This window comes from Diorhabda carinulata, chromosome X, assembly GCF_026250575.1.
Source record: "Diorhabda carinulata isolate Delta chromosome X, icDioCari1.1, whole genome shotgun sequence".
Taxonomy (NCBI): Eukaryota; Metazoa; Arthropoda; class Insecta; order Coleoptera; family Chrysomelidae; genus Diorhabda; species Diorhabda carinulata.
Genome location: NC_079472.1, coordinates 12,186,052 through 12,205,819, shown reverse-complemented (window position 1 = coordinate 12,205,819; position 19,768 = coordinate 12,186,052). Strand labels below are relative to the sequence as shown.

Genomic DNA, 19,768 nt, shown 5'->3' with positions numbered 1-19,768 from the left:
TCTTACTCAAAGCCAGAATGCTAATTATCAATAGATAGAGACAAATTTTATAGATTTTATTAGTTTTTTATTCACATTAAAATCTCACGTTTCATTATTTTAAATTTTAACATGTAACGTCACAAAACTTTTGACACCACCCTGTCACTTGTCATACATTGTCACATTCTGTTGATAGACGTTCAGAGTACGTTCACCATTAAAACTGTCAAACTTCATGATGGAACTGACAGTCTGACGTATTCATATCGGTGTTGCCATATCTTAAATACAAACACTTGTATCATGATGTAGTCTTCTCGATTTGGTTGGAAAAAATAAAACACTTTGTTATGAATATCGTTTTAATTCTTAAACATGTACACAAGACACTTCACATTTTTTTTCTCTACTTTGAATATATTATTTGAAAAGTACCAGCTACTGATTTTTATCAATAAATAAATTATATTCATTGTATCGGTACTGTTCAAATTTGAACAAATAAAAAGCGTTTATAAGAAATTCGTTTTTTTTTTGAAATATACCAAATATTCTTTTCGTATTGAGCTAAAATTTGATTCCGGAAGAAAGTTTTTTTAACATATATATACAATTTAGTACCAAAAACAATTTTTAGTGTAATAAAATGTGTACAAAAATGCAGCAAATGATATATAGGCAGAACTTGAATATATTAAATAAATATTATGACAACTATGTAAAAATGAATGTTACAGACTTACATAGAGCCTTTAATTAGTAAAAAAAATACGAGAAATGATAAAAATAGAAACATAATCATGGATCATGAAGTTTTTCGAATTATAGGTGGAAAAAAATTGTTACAAATTAGTATTTTGACTTATTGTATCGCACTAAAGGGTCTAAATCAATTTCTGGTACTAACACTACTAACTTCCGGATGATATTTTGAATTATTTATCGATTTATTGAATCATATACAATTTACACAAAAAAACAACTATTTACACATGGTATGTACAATTTTTTTTCAATTTTACATTCAAAAAAGGAACAAATTATATATTTTCGTACATTTTTCTATGAATACAGTCTACAAAATCACTATTATCGGCACTAAAAGTTATGGTTAAGAATTTTCAATTATGAAAAAAAGTGATTTAAGGATGTGAATTGTCTCTAGTTTATCATGAAATCGATAAAAATGGAATAAATCTGTAAATATCTGTACAGTGTTCAGTAAGTCTTACCAATGAAGTATTTAGTTCCCAGTATTTTGTTCCAAGATGATCAAAATGTTTGTAGATGTCAAACTAAGTGCATAAAGTCTTTTTACTATAAAAAAGTGTATGGTACACATGAAACACCAAACTACAGAGAAATTTGTAGTAAAAAAACATAAAAAAAGGTAACCAGACGATATTGGAGGCAGCGAGAAAAAGAAAAGCATGTAGACACGCTGGAAGATGACTGTGTCTAGTACTATATGAACAAAATTTGAACGAGAATTAGGAAATTGATAAAAAAAACACATTTGAAAGTTAAGAATCTGTAGCTACTGCTTTGTCTAAGGTTTGTGAAACAACTGGAAATGTCTAATTTACTGCTTGAGCTATTTTTCCACTTGTGGCACACGTAGAAAGCCCAAATACCAAAAAATATTAAACAAAGAAACAGATGATAAGTCAATATTGAAAAAAGAAAACTCACAGAAACTTGTAAGACGTTAGAAGATAACTTTATGAAACGCTGGATTAAGGAAACCTAGAGGAAAATGAAGAAATAGTTAAAAATAGCTCTAGAACTTTCAAAGAGTCTCACCAAACGAGAATGTAGATGCAGATTTTCTCTAGAGTTACTAAAAACGACTGGGGATGTCAAACTCACTGCCAGAACTGTTTTTCTATCGAAAAAAGTGTGTAAGACACGTAGAAAGTCCAAATATAACAAAATTTTGGAGAAAATTTGAATAGATTCAGAAGAAACGTCGATATTCGGATCAGAAAAATTATAGAAACATGTAAGACGGTAGAATAGAACTTTCTGAAGCATTGAATGAAAGAAAACTGAAGAAGAATGGAGAAAAAAGCTGTTTTTAGTTAAAAATAGCTCTAGAATTTCCAAAAAACCTTACCAAACGAGGACTTGTTGACATTATCATGTCTAGTGTGTGTAGAAACAACTGGAAATGTCTAATTTACTGCTTGAGCTATTTTTCCACTTGTGGCACACGTAGAAAGCCCAAATACCAAAAAATATTAAGATAACAGATGATAAGTCAATATTGAAAAAAGAAAACTCACAGAAACTTGTAAGACGTTAGAAGATAACTTTATGAAACACTGGATTAAGGAAACCTATAGAGGAAAATGAAGAAATAGTTAAAAATAGCTCTAGAACTTTCAAAGAGTCTCACCAAACGAGAATGCAGATACAGATTTTCTCTAGAGTTACTAAAAACGACTGGGGATGTCAAACTCACTGCCAGAACTGTTTTTCTATCGAAAAAAATGTGTAAGACACGTAGAAAGTCCAAATATAACAAAATTTTGTAGAAAATTTGAATAGATTCAGAAGAAACGTCGATATTCGGATCAGAAAAATTATAGAAACATGTAAGACGGTAGAATAGAACTTTCTGAAGCATTGAATGAAAGAAAACTGAAGAAGAATGGAGAAAAAAGCTGTTTTTAGTTAAAAATAGCTCTAGAATTTCCAAAAAACCTTACCAAACGAGGACTTGTTGACATTATCATGTCTAGTGTGTGTAGAAACAACTGGAAATGTCTAATTTACTGCTTGAGCTATTTTTCCACTTGTGGCACACGTAGAAAGCCCAAATACCAAAAAATATTAAACAAAGAAACAGATGATAAGTCAATATTGAAAAAAGAAAACTCACAGAAACTTGTAAGACGTTAGAAGATAACTTTATGAAACACTGGATTAAGGAAACCTAGAGGAAAATGAAGAAATAGTTAAAAATAGCTCTAGAACTTTCAAAGAGTCTCACCAAACGAGAATGCAGATACAGATTTTCTCTAGAGTTACTAAAAACGACTGGGGATGTCAAACTCACTGCCAGAACTGTTTTTCTATTGAAAAAAGTGTGTAAGACACGTAGAAGGTCCAAATATAACAAAATTTTGTAGAAAATTTGAATAGATTCAGAAGAAACGTCGATATTCGGATCAGAAAAATTATAGAAACATGTAAGACGGTAGAATAGAACTTTCTGAAGCATTGAATGAAAGAAAACTGAAGAAGAATGGAGAAAAAAGCTGTTTTTAGTTAAAAATAGCTCTAGAATTTCCAAAAAACCTTACCAAACAAGGACTTGTTTACATTATTACATCTAGTGTGTGTAGAAACAACTGCAAATGTCAAATTTACTGCTTGAGCTATTTTTCCACTTGTGGCACACGTAGAAAGCCCAAATACCAAAAAAAATTGAACAAAGAAACAGATGATAAGTCAATATTGAAAAAAGAAAACTCACAGAAACACGTAAGACGTTAGAAGATAACCTTATGAAACACTGGATGAAGGAAACCTGGAGGAGAATGAAAAAATAGTTAAAAATAGCTCTAGAACTTTCAAAGAGTCTCACCAAACGAGAATGCAGATACAGATTTTCTCTAGAGCTACTAAAAACGACTGGGGATGTCAAACTCACTGCCAGAACTGTTTTTCTATCGAAAAAAGTGTGTAAGACACGTAGAAAGTCCAAATATAACAAAATTTTGGAGAAAATTTGAATAGATTCAGAAGAAACGTCGATATTCGGATCAGAAAAATTATAGAAACATGTAAGACGGTAGAATAGAACTTTCTGAAGCATTGAATGAAAGAAAACTGAAGAAGAATGGAGAAAAAAGCTGTTTTTAGTTAAAAATAGCTCTAGAATTTCCAAAAAACCTTACCAAACAAGGACTTGTTTACATTATTACATCTAGTGTGTATAGAAACAACTGGAAATGTCAAATTTACTGCTTGAGCTATTTTTCCAGTAAAAAAAGCTTGTGGCACACGTAGAAAGCCCAAATACCCAAAAAAAATTAAACAAAGAAACAGATGATGAGTCAATATTGAAAATAGAAATCTCACAGAAACACGTAAGACGTTGGAAGATAACTTTATGAAACACTGGATGAAGGAAACCTGGAGGAGAATGAAGAAATAGTTAAAAATAGCTCTAGAACTTTCAAAGAGTCTCACCAAACGAGAATGCAGATGCAGATTTTCTCTAGAGTTACTAAAAACGACTGGGAATGTCAAACCCACTGCTTGAACTGTAATTTTTAAACTGGAAGGAAGAAAATTGAAGGAGAGTGAACAAATGAGTTATAAATACTTAAAAATATCTTCAAATTCAGAAAATCCTTATCTAAGAAGTATTTATAGACATAATTGTCCAGCGATGAGAACGTTTGGTAAAACGATTCGGAATATCAAATTATCCACAATAAAACACGTGAAAACGCATAATACAATGAAATTTTGTGAAAATAAGCAAAAAGAAATTAACTGAAAACTTAGAAAACGAAATGAAACATTAGAAGAACTGAAAGTGACAAAGTAAAACAAAAAGATCTGCTTCTGAATCAACGTATCCACAAAATCTTCCCAAACTTGACACAAGTGACTATTAGTCGTTCTTACAAACAAAAATATAGTTTCTAGATGAGACATCAACATCTAATAGGTAAAGAACATCAGTCCTTTGTGTATCTTTTTTAAGTACTAGGACTTTTTATATCCTTAAACTTAATAATCGTATTATATATATGTTAAATCTGATCGAAAATTGTCGCTCAACATAAATTTCAGTGCCTTGTCAACTAAAAATATCAGCACCAATAAGAAATGAAACTAAATATTGCTATCAAAAATGTTTTATACAAATATAGGTTTGTACTTGGTAAGCTTGTAAAAAAAGCACTGCTTTGCTATTCGTTTCAATGTACAATGTAATTCAAATTCGACAATTTTGCTTTCTTTTAGTATTTATATCTATATTTAAATAAATAATTGCTCAGACGAACCAGAAGGTTAGTAAACAGAATTTCAGATACATCATACGTTTAAAAAAAATCAACATTCAATTACTAATTTTCTTATTAGGAAATATTTTTATGAGCTTCACATTTTATTGCAAAAACACCCCGATAAACTTCTACGGCAATTTAAAGTCGAGTTCCACAAGGTTTTATCACAGGTTCACTAAGTGCCGTACAAGATAGTTCCTAGGTCAATATTTTCTATTTGCTCTGTATATATTTCCACATTTTCCAACTTCTTATAGTTTCAAATAAAAGAAATTTCCAACGCGGTTCAACACAAAAATGCAAATTTCACGAATTTAGTGCAAGCAGTAGTTCCGGAATCTTTAGTGACAAATAAATACAACTTAGGTCTTCCAGAATCAGTGAATCATTCAAAAGTATATATAAATAATATCATACGAAAGATTAATCCCTAGGAATGAACAAAACCGCTTACAATTTTAGTATCATACATAATTCGGAATATTTTTAGTATAATTATCTTTTAGTAGGATTTCCCGTTCACAATCAGTAGTTTTGTGAGTTGTGGAAGTAAATGGTGTATTGAAAGTCAAATTATTCTTAAATAAATGTATGTGGGAGCCGTGGCTTCAAGATCAATCATTAATAAGTCGATTTGAAAATTCTGTTAACGTTCTGCTAGAGATTAGCACAGAGAGAGGCCAAATAATTGATAAAAAACTCCAATATCTATCAAAAAATGTTTAAAAAATGATTTTAATTACTTTCAACTGACTTCTTAGTCGAGAAATATCCAGAAAATCGAATATACTCTAAAAAATTTCAAAGTAATGTGTGACAATGAGACGTAAAAGATTTTCAAAATCCTTGAGGTATGTTCGATAAGAACACTGAAAAGCTTAAAAAAATAGTTTTAGATATAAAAACAGTAGATAAAAGGCAACCAGAAACATTTATTACAAATAAAACTTCGAAACAATAAATTCCTCGTTATATTTAATTTTACTGAATTATCTTCGCTTGTTATATTGAGTACAACTCTGTACAGTTCTGAATGATGTCCGCGTTTTTCGAATTATAAGGATTAAAACCATTTTTCGTCGATGTTTCAATGTTCCGGTTCTTCCAGATCATGTGAAGTATCGTAAATCTACTAAAATGTCACGGATATCGACAGGCGTGATGTAAACAAACTACAGAGACCGACTAATTTGGAAGACCACAAGATGCAAATGCTGTGAAAAAAGCAATCGGTGGTTGAAGATATTTGGATTTCATACTAATTCGACAAACATGAAAAGTTATTTATACAAGAATCACGAAGTCCCAATAACAAAAAGATTTTCTTTGGATCGCAAACAAAGAAAAATGTTAGTTGTTAGAATGAGATGAAATATGTTTTAAGGAAGCAACAATATTGAAAGTAACATGCAAAAGAAGGCACCAAATGAGAATCTGAAGTATCACCAGTTGAAAGTACAAGATACAAAGTTTTATGAAAATATTAAAACAAAAAGATTGAGAATGTCAAACTCTCTACATGAGCTCTATTACTCAAAAAATGGTGTGGTTTACGTGGAAATGTAAAATCCAGAGAAAACGATACATTTAAGAAAGACATAGACTATAATGAGAACAAAAAAAATGCAGAAGCCTTTAAAAATCTAGAATATGTCTATATCTGACACTGGATGGTAGAAATCTGAATGGAAATCAGAAGAATCATCCGTTGAAAGTAGCCTCAAAGTTTTCAAAAAACACTACCAAAAGATAATTGATTTTTCTCAAGTTTATAAAAGTAATTTGGAATGATAAACTCAATTTATACTAACAGGTGCAATTACCAAAAACAGATCCAATCAAAGCCAAAGAAGATTCGATAAGCTTCATGAAAAACGTACAAAAAAAATTCCGTAAAAGGCATGTGGACAAAACACTTTCCTCGTTCAGAACCAACAACTTATTAAAATATTAAAAGTCTTTGGTGGTATTTAACCATATTGGAAATAATTTAAGAAAAATATAAAAAGACCTAGGAACATTTTGATAGTAAAATGTATAATTTAAGATTTCGAAAAAAAAATAATTATATGGCTTACTAATAAAATTACTTATCAATATTTTCATTTTGTTTCACGTCCAAACCGTTCACCATTTTCTCAATATTCTTTAAATCACTAGGCGAGCTCGCTGTTTCAGGTTTCGGAGATGTCGTATTCGGCCTTAGCGGTGGAGATACAGAACTCGCCCTAATTTTCCCCGATGGGGAATTACTGAGACTCCTGGTGTGCGAACTGGGAGTAACCGTCTCGAAAGCACTACCAAGAGGCGAAGAACTAACTCCCGTCGTTGAATTAGGTAGTGTATAAGGCGCGAACCTATGTCCTCCCTTCAAGTGATTATGTATAGGAGAAGTAGGAGACAGGTGGTGGCCGTGTGGATTGGGATGTGTGAGATTCTGATAATGAGAAAATAGAGCGGGATGTTGAGCCGCGAGGGCTAGTTGAGCGTTGAACAACAAACTAGGATTCATACCGGGACTATGGGAACCGGTGAAGAGACTCAACGGCGGACCGAATGGTGAATGTCCACCAGCACCTGGGTAGATACCAGGGGGATATAAATAAGGAAGTAAATGTGGCGGTGGATGAATCGGAGGTCCTACACTTATATTCGGAGACGGATACTCTCCCGATGGATTCGAAGGTCCAGCGGAATCTTTAGGAGATGTCGAAGGACGAGGACGAAACGCCGTACTACCCGGCGATTCCGAACAACTACTTTCTGATCCGGAATCGTCATGTAGGCGTCTTCTGATCGAATCTTCTTCTACACCTGGAACAAAACGCGAATATAGTTCATGACATAGTCTAATAATTGATATATGAGATGAGAACTAATGATTATTTGATACCAAAATTTTGTTTTTGTGTCTTGTTAAGATATTAAGTATCTTACCTGATTGATTCAATGATGAGGTTATGGGTGTCGAAGAATGCAAAGATGGTCTTGGACTATCGGCCGTACCTACGACGTCTAATTCGGAATCATCCGTTTTGGACACAGTACTACTATCAGCTGACATTCGGGCTGGTAGAGGATGCGAAGTTTTATCGTCTGTATGCCTTTGCGCTAGCATTGCCTGTCTGTAACAATATAAAGAATAAAATTATTAAATTTGACGTTTGGAATAAGATAGACAAATCGTCGAAGACCTAACCTAACCTAAACCAAAACATTGACCTCGCAAATTATTTCGATCTGTGGAAATTAATAATCATTGGGTACCAAACAAGGTTTATACGGTGGATGATCCATCAATTCGAAGTTTTTCACTGTTCAAAAACGTTTTTGTCTCGCATTGTCTTGGTGGAGAATGATTTGTATTCCCTGATTGGTACGCCATTTGTGGTGCTTCATGCTTGAACAAAATTTATTGGATTCGACTCGTCTTGAAAGACTTAACAATCGATTGTTGTTAAGTTTCGGATTCGCCTGTCAAATTTTGCGGTCAATCATAAATAACCTTGCCTAATATTGATTTTAACCACAAATTGTACTACCGTATGATTTTCATCCCCTGGATAGACATAGAAAAAACAAAATTTAATTTAACCCCCTTAGATTCCAAACAGTTGGCCTGCTAATATATGCATATCACTTACTGTAAATGCAAATTTGATACACCCACCAAACGAATAGCGAAAAGTCGGGGGTTTGTCACCCTTTTTGACCTTCTGCAAATGCCACCGCTAATTTGATAGTGTTAAGCCTTATTGTCACCCTTTGTGTCTTCATTTCCACTCGCCTTTTAATTTAAACTTTTCCTAAAGAAAGAATAAGTTGCTTGACGGGATGCCGAAAAGTCTTTACGGTTTAGGGTATGAAAATCGGCTTGGAGAGAGTTGGAATAGGGGTTGGAAAATGCTAGGTCATCTAACGTATAATTTAGAATTAGTTTTTCCGGTTTTAATCTGAATTATTTGGTAATTTAAGTCTGCCCTAATGAATTTTCCGAAAATTTTATCGAATTTACTTATAAATTATCAAAATATGTGGTTCAAATTCTAGATTTTTTTATTTTCGATATAACTGATGGATATTATACCATTTATAATCCACCCAACTGATATTTCAGCCGACTTTTGTCTCTTTCCATGCTTTTGAATCTGTTCCAATTCATTTCGAATCTCTTCTTTGTATATATACATACCCTATCATCCACTTTCACTTTGTTATTGATCTCGTGATTCATTAACCTTTTTAAGTAACCCTCATCGGTCTTAACAGGGTCTCAGTATCTTCCTCAAGACCTCTATCTCTCTAATATTCAAATATTCTTTCCTGATAGGCACATGGTTTTGGTTTTCGTATGTAATGACTGGTCTAATTCACATATTTTCAATACGCTTTTTTTGATGCTCTTATTTTCTCAATTTCTTTTATGTTTCGCTCATTTTCACCACCAAATCTTTTCAATTGACTTCTTTCCAAAACGATCTCACTCCCATTATTTATCTTGGGCGTATTTTGAAGTTTTCTGCAGCTTTCTGAATTACCTCCAGCATGGGATCTATTCTATGGCTTCTTTTCCTGATTTTAGCATTTTAGTGGTTCGTTCTTCTACAGCATTTAAAGAAAAAAGATTTAAATCTGTTGAAGATGTAGAGGATTGAAGGAAATAACAGAAACAGACTTCCTGCACTGTTTTGAACAATGGGAGATTCGATTTGAAAGTCGAAGCTAACTGAAAATCATATAAATTCAATAACAGCAGTAGCAGTATCAGCTTAGGACCTTTTTGGTCACGTATAACTATATTTTTTATTGAAAAATCGATAGAAACGTTTCTAGAAACATTTTTTTCAACAGAAATGTACTTAAATATCGTCGTCGTTCCCTCTCGATCTATCGTATACTCGAAAAGGTTACTAGCTATAATTATCGCAGTAACCGGTCAATTAAACCTTGTTATAATTCAACCAGATCGCCACCCTTTGTCTGACCCTTCTTTCACTACTCGCTGTATATAAATTCGTTCTACCCTCGAGCTCAATTTCTGTATGCGACATATCAATCGCTCCATTCTGCTAGGATGATACTGAAAACAGTGCCGTACGAATGTGAATTCAATTTAGTAACTAATATTTACACTGAAGATGATATAGTAACGAAATAAATCTAGTTTCAAGTCAAATTCATCGCCTCTCAATTGATTCATCCTCTGTCTACCCTGAAATTGGTTCAAAAAATGGGGTACTGCTTAACTGACTGGATTTTGGTGCATTGACAAAGAAACCTCAAAAAAAAAAGATACAAAGATGTTGATTGAGATGTTGCTGATGCAACGATGTAGCAACTGCAGTCTGGGAAGATGAATTAAGCATCTAGTTTTGTTGGAGGACTGCCAGAAGCTGAGATGAGGAGGTTATGTCAAGAAAACTAAGCAGTACTTGGCAACACTAAAATGTTTTAACAGCAAGGATGATACGTTGAGAATTTCTTTAAGCTCTTGGGTTTGAATTACTGAATGATACACTCCGTCTGAACAGTCTGAGTCGACTGAGAATGGTTTTATATGTCGTAATTTTACAGTAGTCAAAAATGTCAAGTATAAAAATCAAGTTTTTGTTAGAAGTTAACTTTCAAGTGAATTTAAAAGAAACAGTTTGTAAGATTGCTCTGTCCTCAAGTCTTTGGTTGTGTTGTAATCACAGATTTATGCGTCGCCTATGGATTTAGATAAAAGCACTCGAGGCACCACAAAGCAAGCTGTTAACATCCACTGGTAATCAATTGACATAGGTTAAATTGTCACTGGAAGCCTGAAACCTCTTATATCTCGATCTAAAAATATATTTCCAACGATCTATCAATGACAGAAGGATCACACTGATAAAGAAAAAGTGCAACATGTTGAGAATGACGTTAAAAAAAGTTTTTTCTCTAAATTCATCTTTTATTTGATAATTTTCGTATTCTAGTGTGGTAATTCTGTATTTCTCAAACTTGAGTAAAAGTAAAAAACACCTCAAATAACAAATATTAATTATATTTAGCACATTATTCTAACAGAAATTTCTTACTGAGCGAATTAAAACTTAAGACATTTTAAAAGTACGTAGATTCAAATCCTGAAGATAAACATCTAAAACATTGAAACATGAGAAATTTTTGGGTTGAATCTGTGTCTGCTCACTCATTCTGATGCTTGTACAACCATTTCAAGAAGCTTTTAATGATGTATATAAAGACAGAAAACAAAGATGTAGCTTTGCAGTTCTGAGCTATACAAACCGGCAATTACAAATCACAGTTGTTTTATTTGAAGAAACTCAACAATGTTTATGGAACCAGAAATATTTTATTAGGCACTTAAAACTTTTATTGATACTGCTAGATGAAAAGACGGTGAGTTATATGAGACTTTCAAAGTTATAGACACCATAAGCTTGCTACAAGTTCTAATAACGTTTGAGGAAGATTAGATCAGCTTGGTTTTAGATTTGAACTCAACCAAAGACAGTTTTAGTCTCTATTTTCTAAAATATTCGTCCATTTTGAGTGTGTTTCATGGAGTGATGTGGAAGAGGAAACTCCAGTCCAGATATGTACCTCCTTGTACATTTAACGCTGTCAAGATTAAAAAGAAATCAAGGGAAAGACAATTCACAGGTTTAAACTACAGATTCGTTCCAACCCATCCTTGGTACGGTGACGATTCTGCGCAATAAAATACGTGTTGGGAATCGTTTCCGGAACGGTTTTTTCGATATTTGGTTGATTGCAAGTACTGTTACAAGAACCGTGCGTAACTTTTGATCTTGGCGGTGGAATGAAACAATTTCGAGACAAAAAGTGTAGGTCTTAGCAGATTGTGATTCTGGTACCTCAATTAATCCATTAAATAAGAATTCTACTTCAACAAAACGTCTTGACGAATTATAGAAATGTCGAACTTGATACTTACTTTTTTTCCCGCTTTCCTGCACCCGTGTCTCTGAATCCTTTGGCGAAGGGGTTATTGTCAATTTTCAATTGCGTTATCTGTAATCAAAATAAATTAAATGGAAATAAAAATTGAAATAAAAAAAAAACAGTTGAGTGACTCATTCTTCATCACGTGGAAGCTACATATGGAGATATCTGTAAGGTGGGTACCGCGATTGCTTGAAGCCGATCAAAAGCTCTTAACGAAGAGACAATTGTCATTTAGACCAATTGGATCACAGTTATACGGCAGCAGTGGTATTTAGAAAATAGATTACATCGATATTTATGAGTATTTTTATTATTCTATCGTTGTAAATAGCAATTTGTTGAAACAGTCGCCGTTTTATTGCATCAATATAAACAATAATTCAAACTAACTTTCAACTAGTTTTTTCTCAGTAATCAATACTGTGTCCCGCGAGTTAAAACTATCTGTATATTGCAAAATACTTATAGTAAAATCATGAAAATCACTACGTTTGGGTTTTCGGAAACGATATTTTTAACTAAAATATTTTTAAAGATGGCCGACTTCCGGTTCTACCGGAAGTCGACTGTAACTTTGTTATTTTAAATAGAACATCTTGTATATTAATACATTTTAGAAATCTACATAAAATTTAAGTATACTATTGTCTGAAAACTTTTTTCGAAAAATGCATACATTTTGAATTATTAATTTTTTTGTAAAAAATTTGACCGTTTCATACCCTTATAAATTATTTTTTTACGAAAATACCCTTAAGGATATAAAAATGATTTCTATTTGGTTACTTTTAGCAAAGTCAGACGTATTTGAATTTATGTTGAAAAATTCTCCATTTTGTACAAGGTGTGTATAAAAAGTGTTCAAATTTTAACTTCATAAATATCAATTTTTATTATTTTTTTAAATAGAATCACACGGTTTTTCTATTTTAATGCATTCGGAGGTAAAAGTGAAAAATAAAGCAATTTCATAAAAAAGTATTTTTCTTTATTTTGTCAATGTAATGAATGTATTAAAATAGAAAAAAACCGGGTGGTTCTATTTGAAAAAATAAAAAAAATTAATATTTATGAAGTTCAACTTTGAACACTTTTTATACACACCCTGTATAAAATGAAAAATTTTTCAACATAGATTCAAGTACGACTGACCTTGCTAAAGTAACTGAATATGAACCGAACAAAAATCATTTACATATCTTTAAGGGTTCCCTCGTAAAAAATAATTTATAAAGGTCTGCAAAGGTTGAATTTTTTACAAAAAAATTAATAACTCAAAAAGTATGCATTTTTCGAAAAAAGTTTTTAGACAAAAGTATACTTAAATTTCATGTAGATTCCAAAAATGTATTAATATACAGGGTGTTCTACTTAAAATAACAATGTTATTTATATAGTTAAATATTTATAATATATAATATTTATAAAGTTATATCTTTGAAAATATATTACTTAAAAAGATCGTATCCGAAAACCCAAACCTAGAAATTTTCATAATTTTATTATAAGTATTTTGCCATATACAAATAGTTTTAATTCGTCATGGGACAGCCTATATAGTCGTAGAGGATGATTTTTCATAGTTTTGATTGAATTATCTGCATAAAAATGATAAAAAAAACAGGAAACTACAAAGGCGTACTAAATATTAATAATAATACACGATACTTTGTGTAAAACTAAACTCTGGTATTTTTTTTTGTATAAAAAAATCGATTTTAAACGATTGAAATACCCCCGATCAATCAATTTGTAGTAGCGGAATTTACTCTTCATTCTTTATCTTTATCAAGATCGAAATTTTCGGGAAATAAATTGGTCGACGAAATAAACACAAATAAGAGAATTTGAAATATGTTATCGAAAGAAAAATTCGGCCTACCGGTTACCACAAGCTTCGGCATTTCTTATTAATTTCCTATTCTAGGAATTGTCAAAGCAGCCGCGACTTGGTGAGAAAATTGTTGTTATAATTAGTTATCGCAAGGTCGGAGCCAAACCGTTTTCTGGGAAGGATTTTTTTTTATATATATATAAATACAAAAACTTAGTTCAACAATTGGGCAAAATTAGTTGAACGATCACAAATTCCACACATTCTTTTTAGCTTTTTAGTTAATAGAAATTGGTACAAAAACATCAATTCTCTTCTAATTATTATAATTATAAATAAATCGACACCAATTCATAATCAGAAGATTTTCAAGATAGTTTCGACGAGAAGTGAAGCGCTTTTTCTCCATTCCGATTGAGGTACCTCCAAAACATCTGATTTGATTGCATCAACCGCTTCTTCAACATAATCAACCAAACAACGACTGTACGGTTTTTGAGCCATCAATTCGATGTTTTGACTGTTCAAAAACGTTTTCGTTTAAGCTGTGTGAAAGTTCGCTTCGTCTACCATTCAGAATTCAGACCGCTCTACGTTGCTCTAATGGAACGTTGCTTGATTTGGCAAGCCTTGAACTACCACTACCTTTCGAAGCACTTGAACATATCTTTTGACATGTTTTCTAACTGATTTTGGACGAAATTCATCTTGTAACCAAGTACGACCACGATCGGATTCTAAAAAACACCTCGACTCGAAATGGTGCTTCATCACCAAATGTCAAAGCGAGTTGATTGGCATTTTTTGACCAAGATGAATGTTTTATGATGAATAATAGTTTATGTTTATATTTGTTTTAACTTCAACGATCTAAAGAGTTATTAAAGAAGAAAATTATGACGAGGATCAAACAGCACATGAAAATCCATAGCAGGCGTTTTTATTTAGAAAAGAATCTTCGACAATAAATGAAATCTTTTAAAAAGAGTTTATTTTGACTGGAAAAATCATTCCATGAAGTCAATATAGAAATAGAAAGAAACGATATTAAAAAATGAAGAAGAAATCACCTTAGAACTATAAGAGAAATGTTCATCCACCATCTCCAGGAAAACAAAGGATATAATTTGAAATAAATTCAGTTTTCAGACTGAATAATGCTACCCAAAAACTGAAAAAGGAAATCCAAAATATCAAGAATAACACACAAATAAGTGAATACTTGAAGGAATTGGTAAACGACAAGTGTATAAAAAGCGACCAAGAGATTAAAGAGGCCAATCATTCAAAAACCTTGGACTAGAAACAATCAACAAAAAGCAAATAGATTTACAGAACATTTAGCTCAAACTTTAACATCTACAGAACGAAAAACGACTTGAACAGTTAATGCAGAATCGAAACATCTTCAAAATAACTCAAACTAATCCAAAGGAAGTATCCACAAGTAAAGATCAACCCGAACAGAGCATCTGACTTCGACTTAATCCCAGGAGAGATACTACATTCACCAAAGAAAGCTACAATCAAATTAAAGCTGCCTTTCAAATTGAGTAGGTATGTATGATTCGCAAACCAGGTAAACCCATTTCACTATAGACCAAGTACACAGAACTAAGTCATAGAAAAGAAAGAAGTTTTCTTGGACGTGGCTCAGGCATTTGACAAAGTTTGACATGATTCCCAAACCAGGAAAACCACCAAACGTTGTAAAAGATTATTTAAACAAAGAAAAGTCATACCTTCACTTCAGTTTGGCTTCATTCCAATATAGACCAAGTACACAGTACGAAAAAAAAGAAGTCTGCTCCTCTGTTTTCTTGGACGTGGCTCAGGCATTTGACAAAGTTTGTTATGAAAGGCTCAAATACAAACTGGAAAAACTTTTGCCTAATCAATATACAAAACTGTTAGAGTTCTATATAAGCATCGAACCTTCAGAATAAAGCAGGAAGATTGTTAATGAGACTCAAAGAAAATCAACGCGGGTGTACCACAAGGTGGTATTCTTGGGCCGGTCTTCTTATACAGATATCAATTGTAAAGATGGCAGGAACCGATAACTAAGCGACTGTACAGTACTGATGTAGGTCATGGAAACTAATTCAAAAGACAACAAAAATAAATAAAAATGCTCTGGAAAATACCTGGTGGCGTGAAAATGAACAATGATTCGTGTAGAACTCGAACGAACTACTCAGAGGCTGAAGAGGTATCGAAAAATTTAAACACACTTAAATGTATGAATTGACACAAAATGACAGTTCAATAATGTGTTGTAAAAGTCAAAATTAGTTTAGCTTGAGATTTTGAAAGATAATTCTAAAATATTTGATGATCAGTACCAAAACAATCGTTCTGTCTATAATTTAGATACGGAAAATCGTCTCAATTCAAATTAATACGATCTTTACGGTATATGGGTATTTAAATAACTATATATCTGATGTCAGTTCGCGCAATTAGAAAACATAATTTATTCTTCGCAGTTGTATATCTTCGGAACCGATATTCGTTTCGAAAAATTTATGAGACACTTGTCTATATCATATTGATTAGCCGTTATTAAATTTAAGCGCTTGAGGATATTACAATTATTTTCAGTGTATATGAATGATGTAATTTAGTGTAATGTAAACTGGTTATTAATAAAAACTCTTTTTGCAACGGCCTTTTGAATAAATCAAGTTATACCACAAATAAATTGAGCAGCTTTTCAATCCAAATATTATGCAATTTTTATAATTAAATAATGTTATAGTCCATTCATTTGTGAAGAAAAGTAAATCGAACAGCTCTTCAATCTAAACTCTGCACTATTTTTATATTTAAATAATGTTATAGTCTATTCATTTATGAAGAAAAGTAAATCGAACAGCTCTTCAATCTAAACTCTGCACTATTTTTATATTTAAATAATGTTATAGTCCATTCATTTATGGAGAAAAGTAAATCGAACAGCTCTTCAATCTAAATTCTGTACTATTTTTATATTTAAATAATGTTATAGTCCATTCATTTATGGAGAAAAGTAAATCGAACAGTTTTCCAATATAAACTCTGTACTATTTTTATATTTAAATAATGTTATAGTCCATTCATTTATGGAGAAAAGTAAATCGAACAGCTTTTCAATCTAAACTCTGTACTATTTTTATGATTAAATAATGTTATAGTCCATTCATTTATGGAGAAAAGTAAATCGAACAGCTTTTCAATCTAAACTCTGTACTATTTTTATAATTAAATAATGTTATAGTCCATTCATTTATGGAGAAAAGTAAATCGAACAGCATTTCAATCTAAACTCTGTACTATTTTGATAATTAACTAATGTTATAGTCCATTCATTTATGGAGAAAAGTAAATCGAACAGTTTTCCAATATAAACTCTGTACTATTTTTATGATTAAATAATGTTATAGTCTATTCATTTATGGAGAAAAGTAAATCGAACAGCTTTTCAATCTAAACTCTGTACTATTTTTATAATTAAATAATGTTATAGTCCTTTCATTTATGGAGAAAAGTAAATCGAACAGTTTTCCAATATAAACTCTGTACTATTTTTATGATTAAATAATGTTATAGTCCATTCATTTATGGAGAAAAGTAAATCGAACAGCATTTCAATCTAAACTCTGTACTATTTTGATAATTAACTAATGTTATAGTCCATTCATTTATGGAGAAAAGTAAATCGAACAGTTTTCCAATATAAACTCTGTACTATTTTTATGATTAAATAATGTTATAGTCCATTCATTTATGGGGGAAAATAGATCGAGCAGCTTTTCAACCTGAATTCTGTAATATTTTTATAATCAAATACTGTTATAGTCCATTCATTTGACGTGCAAAGTAAATCTAACAGCTATTCAATACAAATTCTGAACAATTTTCATAATCAAATAATATTATAGTCCATTCATTGAGGGTACAAAATAAATAAAGCAGATTTTCAATCCAAATTATATGCAATTTCTATAATTAACATAATACTATAGTCATTTAATTTAACGAAGTAAATCAAGTAGTCCATGTATCCAAATTCTATGTTATTTTTATAATTTAATAATGTTATAGTTCATTCATTTAACGCACAAAGTAAAACGAGCAGCTTTTGAATTCAAACCCTATGATATTTTCATCATTTTAGTAATTTTATAGTCCATTCATTCTGAGATCGAAGTAAATTGAGAGCACAAAAAAATAAGATTGAAAGACAATCAATGGTTTGGAATACAGATTTTGGAAACTCACTTGTTGTGTTAACCTGAGCCTAAGAAAATCAATCTTCTTGATGTTTCCTGCGCTTTTTACCAGATTTTTCTCGTTAAGAATCGTGGTATCGGTCATTTTGAGATGTTTTAGATGCATTAATCATCCTCAATTGAATAAGACTGTCCTCTATAACTTCATAAGGACCTTTAAAGATATTTTGAACTGTCACATGCGGGGGTTACCAGCTACCTGCTTGGAAAGATTTCTCTATCAAACTTTCGATTAATCCATCGTATAAACGAGTTGACAAGATGTTATTTTAACTGTCTGACGTTTCATTTTCACACCAGAATGTCCAGGAACCTACGTAAGTTTCTTTGACAGCATTTGAAGTCGTTCTATTTAGTTTGATGTAACCTTAGAGGTGATAAGCAGGATCCTGAATTATCAAAGAAAGTTTTAATTATCAAAAATCATAATAAGACTTATCCACGACTTATTTTTATGGCTAGAGCTGCAATGTTTTACCAGGTCCGTTTCTCAGCGATTAATTCCTGTTTCATTACCTCTTCACAGGAAAAAATTTTAATCTAACTTTAATTTGGATAAAACGAATGGACTATAACATTTGCTAGTGAAAATATGAGACAAAGTATCTTCTGTTTATGGTTATTATAAAAACTACAATTTTGTTTATATTTTATATTAATGAAGAAAAAAAAATGATTTACCTTCTCATTTTGGTACGCCGTTACTGCAATGAATTCGGTTTCCTTGAAGACGTACGTTCGAAACGTTGAATAAGGAAGTTTTAGAATATCGTTAGCTCTAACTAAGTGAAATCTCGGTTGGTACTTGTGCATTGAATTTAATATCGTCTATAACAAAAAGAAATAAAAACTATTAACAAATTTTATAAGGAAAATTATTGAAATACTGAATAGATGTAAATGAGATAAAAGTAGACCACCTCGTATATTACCTTGGGATAGTCGAAAGCGCCATATTAGGTGGTCTTCTAACCAACGTATAAAACCAATATTGAAAAACAAGCAAAAAAAAACCTTTTACATATTTTTCAAATAACGAATGCGTAGTACTTACATACTACGTACCAGAACTGGTTCTTTTACCAACTTACCAACGATAATGATTTGTTGCCAACATTATAAACATCTCTGTGTGGTCTGGAACCGCTAGCTTCGTCTGTAGATCGCACACAGTCAACCAATATTTAAATATTTAGGGATACCATGTTCGGTTCTTTTAGATTTGGAAATTAAATTTTTGGTACCAAATTTTTGAGTAATAATAATATAAAAATTGGTAGAAAACAGTTATTTGAAAAAAACAAAACAAACTTTGCAATAATTGGTTGAATAGAAACGAAGTTATCTATCTTTGTTTTAAGTATTTAGAAATCCTGAAATTTCATCACAAAACGGCTTAAGATGAGTAAGCAGTAAATACAAATATCAAATAACTTATTATTTTGACGTATATTTTCTTTGAGATGCTAAAATCATAAGAATAATGAAATTTATAGACTTTTAACCGCGAGCGTAGTTTTTTTTGCTAACGATTGTACGAACATGGTTCCATAAGTACCTACCCTGACTTAGGGATGACGGTAGTTGCTTGTATTACAAAGTACACAATCTGTTTCTAGTTTGAAGACTCCACGTTGTTTAATATTTGGTTGGCAGTCATCAATAATGAATTTTTAAATTGGAAAAAG

The 19,768-nt window shown here is 31.6% G+C and overlaps 1 protein-coding gene across 4 annotated transcripts in view; it reads right to left on the bottom strand.

Annotated features, from left to right (window-relative positions):
* Positions 1 to 327: 327 nt before the first annotated feature.
* The window catches only part of LOC130901697 (optomotor-blind protein-like), a 119,150-nt gene continuing 99,709 nt past the window's right edge, over positions 328 to 19,768 (bottom strand). For 3 of the 4 annotated variants that reach the window (XM_057813233.1, XM_057813235.1, XM_057813234.1), the window contains 4 exons: positions 18,762 to 18,908; positions 11,962 to 12,038; positions 7,950 to 8,137; positions 5,925 to 7,826 (listed from right to left, as the gene is read on the bottom strand). In XM_057813233.1, coding sequence (XP_057669216.1) covers positions 7,099 to 7,826; positions 7,950 to 8,137; positions 11,962 to 12,038; positions 18,762 to 18,908 — 1,140 coding nt within the window. In that variant the 3' untranslated portion in view covers positions 5,925 to 7,098. Of the gene's footprint in view, positions 7,827 to 7,949; positions 8,138 to 11,961; positions 12,039 to 18,761; positions 18,909 to 19,768 lie in introns of all 4 variants that reach the window. The other variant, XM_057813236.1, reaches the window with a different exon arrangement.